Source organism: Macaca nemestrina, chromosome 12 (genome assembly GCF_043159975.1).
Source record: "Macaca nemestrina isolate mMacNem1 chromosome 12, mMacNem.hap1, whole genome shotgun sequence".
NCBI classification, from domain to species: domain Eukaryota; kingdom Metazoa; phylum Chordata; class Mammalia; order Primates; family Cercopithecidae; genus Macaca; species Macaca nemestrina.
The window spans coordinates 14,130,292-14,140,439 of NC_092136.1; the positions used below are offsets into that span (position 1 = coordinate 14,130,292).

At 43.6% G+C, this 10,148-nt stretch overlaps 1 protein-coding gene across 1 annotated transcript; it reads right to left on the minus strand.

Moving 5' to 3' along the window:
- Positions 1 to 1,658: 1,658 nt before the first annotated feature.
- LOC112423614 (olfactory receptor family 10 subfamily V member 1) lies at positions 1,659 to 2,676 on the minus strand (the record flags this gene model as incomplete). The annotated part of the gene is given in 4 exon segments (XM_024787620.2): positions 1,659 to 2,106; positions 2,109 to 2,224; positions 2,226 to 2,457; positions 2,460 to 2,676. Coding segments are annotated over 4 exon segments (783 nt in total), but the record flags the coding sequence as incomplete, so codon positions are not given.
- Positions 2,677 to 10,148: the final 7,472 nt, after the last annotated feature.

A 10,148-nucleotide genomic window follows, 5' to 3' on the forward strand; every position in this document is an offset into this window, starting at 1 on the left:
AAACTAGCCTGGCGAGGTGGCGGGCGTCTGTAGTCCCAGCTACTCGGGAGGCTGAGGCAGGAGAATGGCGTGAACCCGGGAGGCGGAGCTTGCAGTGAGCTGAGATCCGGCCACTGCACTCCAGCCTGGACGACAGAGCGAGACTCCGTCTCAAAAAAAAAAAAAAAGAGTTGTTTACTGTCTTTTGAGTATTGTTGAATAAATAAATCACTAAATAGTCAATGGGTAAAAGAATAAATGAGCTTCCCAAACTCTACAAAAAACATCATAAGCCACGGATACACTGATAACCATTTGCTGGCGACAACTGACGGTGACAAAAATGACCATCATTCTACTCAGACTGCTCGGTCATGGTAATGAGTCCTTTCCACCCCCACTATCCAGTCAGTGTTTATCTTCACTTAATTAGCTTTGCTCTACTTTAATCCAGATTTGAACCATCACGCGCCGTCCCATACCCAAAGAGGCTCAAACAATAAAGCAGTTTTTACATATTATGCATACTTAGCCTGGTATAGACAGAAAAGGAGAACATGAGATATGTGTAAGAGAGACAAAGAGAAGGAAAGAGAAATGAGAAGGAGAAAGAGAAGAAGGAGAAGTGGGGAGGAGGAGGAAGAGGAGGGGGAGAAAGGAAGGGAGAAAGGGGAGGGGAATAAAAAGTCATGGGGAGAACATTTCAGAGACAGACTGATACAGAGTCAGAGATTTATATGGAGACCAATAAGCTCTGGTATAAACGTAAGAAAAGAGGTCGGGTGTGGTGGCTCACACCTGTAATCCCAGCACTTTGGGAGGTCAAGGTGGGCAGATCAACCAAGGTTAGGAGTTTGAGACCAGCCTGGACAACATGGTAAAACCCCGTCTCTACTAAAAATACAAAAATTAGCCATGTGTGGTGGTGTGGCACCTGTAGTCCCAGCTACTTGGGAGGCTGAGGTGGGAGAATGCTTGAACCTGGGGGACGGAGGCTGCAGTGAGCCAAGATTGCACCACTGCACTCCAGCCTGGGCAACACAGTAAGACTCTTAGCTCAAAAAAAAAGAAAAGAGAAGCTACCCAAACCCCAAACCTTCAGTATTTTCCCCATCACCTTTCCCTGGAATAGAAATTAGGATGAAAGATTATTAATTAAAAAAAAAAAGCACAAACTCAGTGGTCTCAGTTTCATTTGAATCCTATTCCTGGCTTAGCCCCTGCCCGCATGTGCACTGTTTGGACCCGCTGAGAACCTGAGAACAACATCTGGAGATAAATCCAACGTAGGGCAGATTTTATATGATGGTGAAGATGGCAATAACCACATTTACTGCCATATCTCCCTTTTTATTTATTTTTTTTAGATGGAGTCTCACTCTTGTTGTCCAGGCTGGAGTGCAGTGGCGCAATCTTGGCTCACTGCAACCTCTGCCTCCCCCGGGTTCAAGGGATTCTCCTGTCTCATCCTCCCAAGTAGCTGGGATTACAGGCACCCGCCACCACGCCAGGCTAATTTTTGTATTTTTAGTAGAAACGGGGTTTCACCAGGTTGGCCAGGCTGGTTTTGAACTCCTGACCTCAGGTGATCCACCCACCTCGACCTCCTAAAGTGCTGGGATTACAGGCATGAGCCACTGCGCCCCGCCCATATCTCCCTTTAACAGTCACAAAGTATTTTCACTGAATATATATCTATTTATCCTCAGAAGTAACCCCAGAATTTAGATCCCACAGCTATTTTAATCTCTATTTTGGAGGTAAAGAACCTGAGGCTGGGAAATGGAAAACGATTTTTTAAAAATATAACTAAGAAGTAACAGTATAAAACACAATCAACTGTTGTCCCTTATCTTTCTGGCAGTATGCCATGTGTCTCCACCCAGCGGTGTTGAAGAGCGGCATGTATTTAGAGGAGCAGGACCCTCGTCATTGCTCTCTTCAAAGCATCCTTAAGTTCTCTGTTCCTCATGCTGTAGATCAAGGGGTTAAGCACAGGGGTAATGAAGGTGTAAACCACAGATACTACCTGGCCACTCTCAGGATAGTAGCTAGAGCTGGGACACAAGAAGATGAGGCTTGTACATCCATCCTGGAGGAGAACCACAGTCAGGCGGGAGGAAAGATGGATAAGGCCTTGTGCCTCCCCTCTGCAGAGTGGATCCTCAGGATGGCAGCCATGATGAAGACATAGCAGAGAGTGATGAGCAGGAAGGGGATGGTGAGAATGGTCATGCTGACCACAGAGTGGCTTATGGACCCAGGTGTCTGCACAGGCCAGTCTCATGACAGGGAAGACATCACAGTAGAACTTTTCTTTGCTGCTGCATAAAGGGAGTTGGAAGATGAGCATGGTCAGCTGCATGGCTAAGAAGAACCCCAGCAGCAGAGACCCCCGGGCCAGCTGGACACACAGTCTCCAGCTCATGATGAGGCCGTAACGGAGAGGATGACAGATGGCCACAAACCAGTCAAAGGCATGACGGCCAGCAGGATACAGTCAGCACTTCCCAGGAAGATGAAGAAGAACATGTGGGCTCCACAGCCGGGCAGGGAAATGGGGTTTCTCCCCATGGACAGGACGTTGCCCAGAGTCAAAGGGGCAATGGTGAAAAAGTAGATCTCCAGAGCTGCAAAGTTTGCCAGGAAGAAGTACGTGGAGACTGGGCATGGTAGCTCATGCCTGTAATCCCAGCATTTTGGGAGGCAGAGGCGGGCGGATCACCTGAGGTCAGGAGTCCAAGACCAGCCTGGTCAACATGGTGAAACCCCATCTCTACTAAAAATACAAAAATTAGCCGGGTGTGGTGGTATGCCCCTGTAATCCCAGCTTCTGGGAAGGCTGAGGCAGGAGAATTGCTTGAACCCAGCAGATGGAGTTGTAGTGAGCTGAGATCAAGCCACTGCACTCCAGCCTGGGTGACAAAGTGGGACCCTGCCTTTAAAACAACAAAACAAAAAAACAAACAAACAACAACAAAAAAAAAACTGCATGATTTTAATGGCTGAATAATATTCCATTGTATGTATATGCTACCTTTTGTTTACCCATTCTTCTGCTCACGGACACTGAACTATTTCCACTTTTTGGCTACTTTGAATAAGGCTGCTAGGAATGAACATTGGTGCACAAATACCTCTTTGAGTCAGCACTGAAATTTCAAACACACTATACCATTCCCAGACCACAAAGCCCTCTACTTCGATCTCTTGCCTGGTTGTCAAGAGTACAGCCTCTAGTCTAGGTTCTAATTCCTGATCTGATTGACCAAGGGTATGACCTTGGACAACTTGTTGAAGCTTTCTGCTGCAATTTCTTTATCTATAAATATAACAATAGGACACAGCTCAAAAAAATTGTTGTGAGAATAAGTGTATCTGGCTCCCAGTAAGTTCTTCATAAATGTTAGCAATAATCATTAATACTATGAAGTGAACTTCCTGGGAAATGTCTCAGGATATGCTAGGGAGGCTGAATGTTGCCTCCCTGGTTCCCTTTTCCCACCTCATAGGAAACAGGGGATGTAGGGAGAAATTCCACAGCTAGACCACCTGGGTCCCATATTTTGGGGTTTTTACCAAAGCGTTTTTGTCTGTGGATAATTGCTAGTTGACCTTTCTGTGGGGGGAGTGAGGCCTGGGACCCCCTAGTTCACCATTTATTGATGTCACTCATAATGTCTGTTTTGAAGACTTACTTGTTGTTAGTATCATTGGCATATAATGCCACTTCATTAGCTCCAGGAGGTTAAGCTACTGTGAATGTTTCAATTCATTTGTAACTCTACACCAGGAAGTCCCTCACAGGGTTAGGAAATCTCAAAGTCCGTAGGGTTCACTGGTCCATTTCCCAGGGTTTAGACCACATAGCAGCCCAATCAGCCCGATCTTCCCTTTACCCTTCCTTGTCTTCTGCCCAGAGAGGCTGATGATCACATTCTTACCTGAAGCTGAGTAGAGCCCAAAGTAGAATCTTCTTACTATCTTGGGAACTGTGGAGTCGAATCTTGGATAAACCACCCTTCACCAAGGGAAGCACACATTTAGATTCTGTTAGTCCTTTCCTGCTGCTGCTTCAAAAGAGAAGGCTGTGGGGCTTTCATTGTAGGTTCACTCTCAGTTCTGTCTCCTTCTCATATCATTTCTGGAGAATTCCCTGCCTACTTTGGTTCAGTAAAGCCCCAAGAGGATAACTTAGCTTTCAACTTGACCATCCCCAGTAGGGTTAATGTTTGAACACAAATAGGAATTGTTTAAAGACAAGATAGTCTAAACTGGTTTAATTGCTACTAGACATATATATATATATATATATGTACATATATATACATACACATATACACACACATATGAATATATGTCTCATATATATATATATATATATATATATATATATATATATATTTGAGACACAGTCTTGCTCTGTTGCCCAGGCTGGAGTGCAGTGGTGCGATCTTAGCTCACTGCAGCCACCACCTACCGGGTTCAAGCAATTCTCCTGTCTCAGCCTCCCAAGTAGCTGGGACTACAGGTGCACACCACCACGCCCAGCTAAGTTTTGTATTTTTAATAAAGATGGGGTTTCACCATATTGGTCAGGCTGGTCTCAAACTCCTGACCTCAGGTGATCCACCCACCTCGGCCTCCCAAAGTGCTGGGATTAAAGGCGTGAGCCACCGTGCCCAGGCTAGACTTAGCTAGCTATATTTTAATCATTGCTTAAGTTTTTATTCTCCACATTTAAGATAGTTTGGCAAGATAGCCAGCTTTAGCTTATCAAAGCAGAGGCCAATTTTGTGCACCTAGACAAATCTCAGAATCATTAAATTTCAGCCAAGTGTCTCCTGTTAAATGAAGCTTAATTCTGATACATACGCTTTCCCCCACCCTCCTCCAAGAAGGAAAAATTATTCCATGCTTCATGCTCTGCACTGGCTTTGTGCCTGCCCCAACTACAGCAGTTATCACTCTGTGCTATTATGGGACTTGTTGCTCCACCTCTACCAGGATAGGTCCTCAATGAGAGTAACTAATTCAACTAGGTATTGCATTGCATTTTCTCGTGTGGTGCTAACCATATAGCACACATTTAGCATTCACTGATTGCAGAACATTATATCATTGGACATTCCTTCATTCATTCATCTAATGTTGTTCAAGACCATACATACTTACTATAACTGAAGTGTTTTATGCAAACTGCTGATATTGATACCTGGTCAAGATTGTATAAAATATACAAAATAGGTCAGGGGTGGTGGCTTATACATGCAATGTCAGCAATCTCGGAGGCTGGGGCAGAAAGATCACTTGAGCCCAGGAGTTTGAGACCAGCCTGGGCAACATAGCAAGACCTTATCTCTACAAAAAAAAAAAAAAAATTATTTTAAATTAGCCCGTTGTGGTGGTGCACACCTGTAGTCCCAGCTACATGGAAGACTGAGATGAGAGGATCCTCTGAGCCCAGGAGTTTGATGCTGCAGTGAGCTATGATGACATCACTGCACTCCAGCATGGGTGACAGAGTGAGACCCTATCTCTTAAAAAATGAATAAATAAATAAAATTTCCAAACTTGCATTATTCATGAACAACCTTCATGATTTATGTTTTATCTCAGTTATTGATATTATTAACTTAACATTTTTCTTAAATTCAACTCACTCACTTTTTGTGACATAACATTGTGTATTGTACTGTTTATATATATTTTATCCCTCACTTTTAAATAAATACAAAAGATGTTTAAATCCTTATTCATGTAGAACCTAAAACTTTCACTTCTAATACCAATAGCTCTGAAAACTCTGGAATCATTGTTGAAGAGAAGGACCTGTAAGTCCTTACACCGGTAAGGGTGTGTGTGTGTGTGTGTGTGTGTGTGTGTGAGAGAGAGAGAGAGAGAGAGGAAGAAGTTTGGCAGGAGTTTTTCAAAGCAGTCTTGAAAAAAATACAAAACCTTTCCTTTTCTTCTAGAATCAGACTCCAGGGAGTTTGGAAGAGAAAGTGATGGGATCCCAGGTGACTATGAGGCTATTACTATGATCAATGCATCATTTTCTCCCACATTCCCCGTTGATTTACTGAGAGCCTCTAGCTGACCCCATCACTTCAACCTGAGTCTCCCAAATGCAACCACGAACCCCAGTGGACACAGTTGGCAAGTATGGGCTGTGTCTGGATGGCTTGAATAGGGGCCCAGCCAAGCTTGCTATTGATAAATGAGGCCTCAGCAAACACCTACATCTCCCCTCTCTAAGAAGAGTAAGTATTTACACTCCAGTAAATGTTCTATGCCCCCAAAGATCTTTTTATTTGTTTTTATTTCTATTTATTTATCCATGTATCTACTTATTTTAGAGATGGGGTCTCACTATGTTGCCCAGGCTGGTCTTGAACTCCTGGGCTCAAGCAATCTTCCTGCCTCTGAGTCCTGGATTGCTTCAAATTACAGGTATGAGCCACTGCTAAAAACTGAGTGAGGAGTGAATTTCACTTCAAAAAATTATTAAATCATTGGATTTTTACTGTTTTTTTCTTGAAATTTTTTGGTTTCTAGGTCAAACTTACCTGGGTAACAATCAAACCTTAAAATATATCTAAAGGAATTGTGTTCAGTAATGCAAAGATGGACACGAGTCTAACAATTTGCATTTTCAGTTTGCTCACGGGCCAGGTGCCCAACACTTTGGGAGGAGAGATGAGAGGATTGCTTGCATCCAGGAGACCAGCCTAGGTCACATAGTGAGACCCCATCGCTACAAAAAAAAAAAAAAAAATTAGTCGAGTCTGGTGACATGCACCTGTAGTTCCAGCTACTCAGGGGGCTGAAATGGAAGGATCGCTTGAACTCAGGAGTTAAAGACTGCAGTGAGCTGTGATCACGCCACTGCACTCCAGTCTGAGTGACAGGGCAAGATCCTCTCTCAAAAAACCAAACAAACAAACAAACGAAAAACAATTTGCTTATGAGTTGACTTCTACAGCCTGGATTCTGTTACAGTAGACTTATTTCATTCAGAGCTAAAGGACCATTCCACCTATTACCATTTCCTTAAGTCTTTGCTGTTGGTTATTTACATAACCATTTCTCTGAAAGTATTCCCAGAAGATTGTCTTCACTGGGCTAAATTCATAGGTGGTTAAAGAAAGAGTTCTCATGATCAAATGTTTTAGGAAGCTTTAACCCTACAAAGATTGTTTCATTCTAGGACGTCCCAGATGAAGTGCATGTCAGTCTTCAAGAGGAAAACAGCGTTAGGATGCACTTTTCTTCCTCTTAGCCACGAAACTCTTTTTTACCAGTCATTTGAGGAAAGTAGGCACCTGAAAGTAAGCCAGCATTTTAAGAAATGCTGATTTATTCTGTTCTAGAAGAGAAGATGATACAAGCTCTTACGGTAACTCCTTTTCAGCAGCATTTGAGAATTCTGATATCTCGTGGCTACTGGAACTTGACACACTTGCCTTCTTAGTTAATAGTCACCTAAATAATGTAAATGCATTTCAGGAAAAAAAAAGAGAAATGGATTTTGTTTGTAGGAAGCAACAGAATCAAGACCCAAGTCATCTGAGATCAGACTTAGCAATTTACATAGGACTATTAGGTCCACAGTCTCATTTGATGGTACTTTCTTTTTTTTTTTTTTTTTGGACAGGCTGTGTCGCCCAAGTGCAGTGGAGCGATCTCAGCTCACTGTAAGCTCCGCCTCCCAGGTTCAAGCTATTCTCCTGCCTCAGCCTCCTGAGTAGCTGGGACTACAGGCGCCCGCCACCATGCCCGGCTAATTTTTTGTATTTTTAGTGGAGGTGGGGTTTCACTGTGTTAGCCAGAATGGTCTCTATCTCCTGACCTCGTGATCTGCCCGCCTCCGCCTCCCAAAGTGCTGGGATTACAGGCGCGAGCCACAGCGCCCGGCCTTGATGGTACTTTCAACAGGCCTCACAAGCAGGATGATTTTAGAGATGAAAAAAGACACTGTGTCTTCACAGCCAGAAAATGGATGCACAGCAACAAAAGGAGAGTTAATAGAATTTACAACAATTCCTGACACTTACATGTCTTTTTTCTCTTAACTTCTGTATGACTTTCTGTATGGTTCATTCAATTTTCTTTTCCAGGTAGAAATAGCTTCTTGATTAACAATATCCAGAAAGAGTCAATATGTTCTGAGCAGCAAGAACCTTGCAATTTCTTCTTTTTTAAAAAGAGCATGCTTGAGTTCCTTCTTCCTCATGCTGCAGATCAAGGGGTTTAGCACAGGAGTGACGCATGTGTCAACCGTAGACATTACCTTGCCCCTCTCACAAGAGAAGATGGAGCTGGGGCACAAATAGGTGAGGCTTGTTCATTGTGCTGGAGGAGAATTAAACCAGGTGGAAGGAGCAGGTGGGCAAAGCCTTGTACCTTCCCTCTGCAGAGCGGATATCAGGATGGCAGCCACAGTGAAGACGTAGGAGCGTATGATGAGGAGTTAGGAACAATTAGGACATCGACACTGACCATATGATTTTTAACATTTACAAAGTTTCATTTATATTTTATTTCAATCCTATAAAGATACTACTTTACTTAGTCTCTTGGGCAATAGTTAACATTCAGCTCTGCAGATGGCAAAACCACAATGCACAGAGGTGAAATGATTTTTCCAAGTTTGCACGGTTCATCAGTGTCTGATGTGGGATTTTTTTTTTTTTTTTTTTTTTTTTAGACAGAGTCTTGCTCTGTCACCCAGGCTGGAGTGCAGTGGCCGGATCTCAGCTCACTGCAAGCTCCGCCTCCCGGGTTCACGCCATTCTCCTGCCTCAGCCTCCAGAGTAGCTGGGACTATAGGCGCCCGCCACCTCGCCTGGCTAGCTTTTTGTATTTTTTAGTAGAGACGGGGTTTCACCGTGTTAGCCAGGATGGTCTCGATCTCCTGACCTCGTGATCCGCCCGTCTCGGCCTCCCAAAGAGCTGGGATTACAGGCGTGAGCCACCGCGCCCGGCCCTGATGTGGGATTTTAACCGAGACTTTTGACTTTATATTTAATCTTCCTCCACTAATATGGGTAATCCGCAAAAAGAGACCTTGAGTGTCAGAGGGGGCCCTCCTAAAACTGAGTTACGGCCTGCCAGACATTTTTAGTTTAAAAAAAGAAAGTTGGCTGGGCACGGTGGCTCATGCCTGTAATCCCAGCACTTTGGGAGGCCAAGGTTGGAGGACTGCTTGAGGCTAGGAGTTCAAGACCAACCTGGCCAACAAAGTGAGACCCCATCTCTAAAAGAAAAAAAAAAAAAGGAAAGTTTTTTTTTTGTTGTTTGTTTGTTTGTTTAATTACTACCTCTATAAACTAGTTAGCCATTCAGACTATTTCCTTCACATAGTTAATGCCACTAGGATTCACTCCAGTGGCTCAGACCAATGAGTAAATAAAGTTAAATTAGAAAATGGGGACTGGGTGCGGTGGCTTACACCCGTAATCCAACACTTTGGGAGGCCAAGGGGGGCAGATCGCCTGAAGTCAGGAGTAGGAGATCAGCATGGCCAACATGGTGAAACCCCATCTCTACTAAAAATACAAAAATTAGTCAGGCATGGTGGCGGGCACCTGTGGTCCCAGCTACTGAGGAGGCTGAGGTAGGAGAATTGCTTGAACCTGGGAGATGGAGGTTGCAGTGAGCTGAGATCATGCCACTGCACTCCAGCCCGGGCAACAGAGCAGAGTTGCCCAGGACTCCATCTCAAAACAACAACAAAAAAAAGAATAGTTACTCCTGCTTGCTTTTGGTGTCCATTTCCATGGAATATCTTTTTCCATCCCTTTACCTTAAATTTATGTGTGTCCTTACTGTTAGGTGAGTCTCTTCAAGACTGCAGAAATTTGGTTGGTGAATTCTTATCCATTCTGCCAATCGGTATCTTCAAAATGGAGCACTGAGGCCATTTACATTCAATGTTAGTATTGAGATATCAAGTACTACTCTATTCATCATGCTATTTCTTGCCTGAATACCTTGTGTTTTTTCATTGTGTTATTGTTATACAGGTCCTGTGAGATTCATGCTTTAAGGAGATTCCATTTTGGTGTATTCTGAGGATTTGTTTCAAGATTTAGAGCTCCTTTTAGCAGTTCTTGTAGTGCTGGCTTGGTAGTGGTGAATTCTTTCAGCATTTTTTTTGTCTGGAA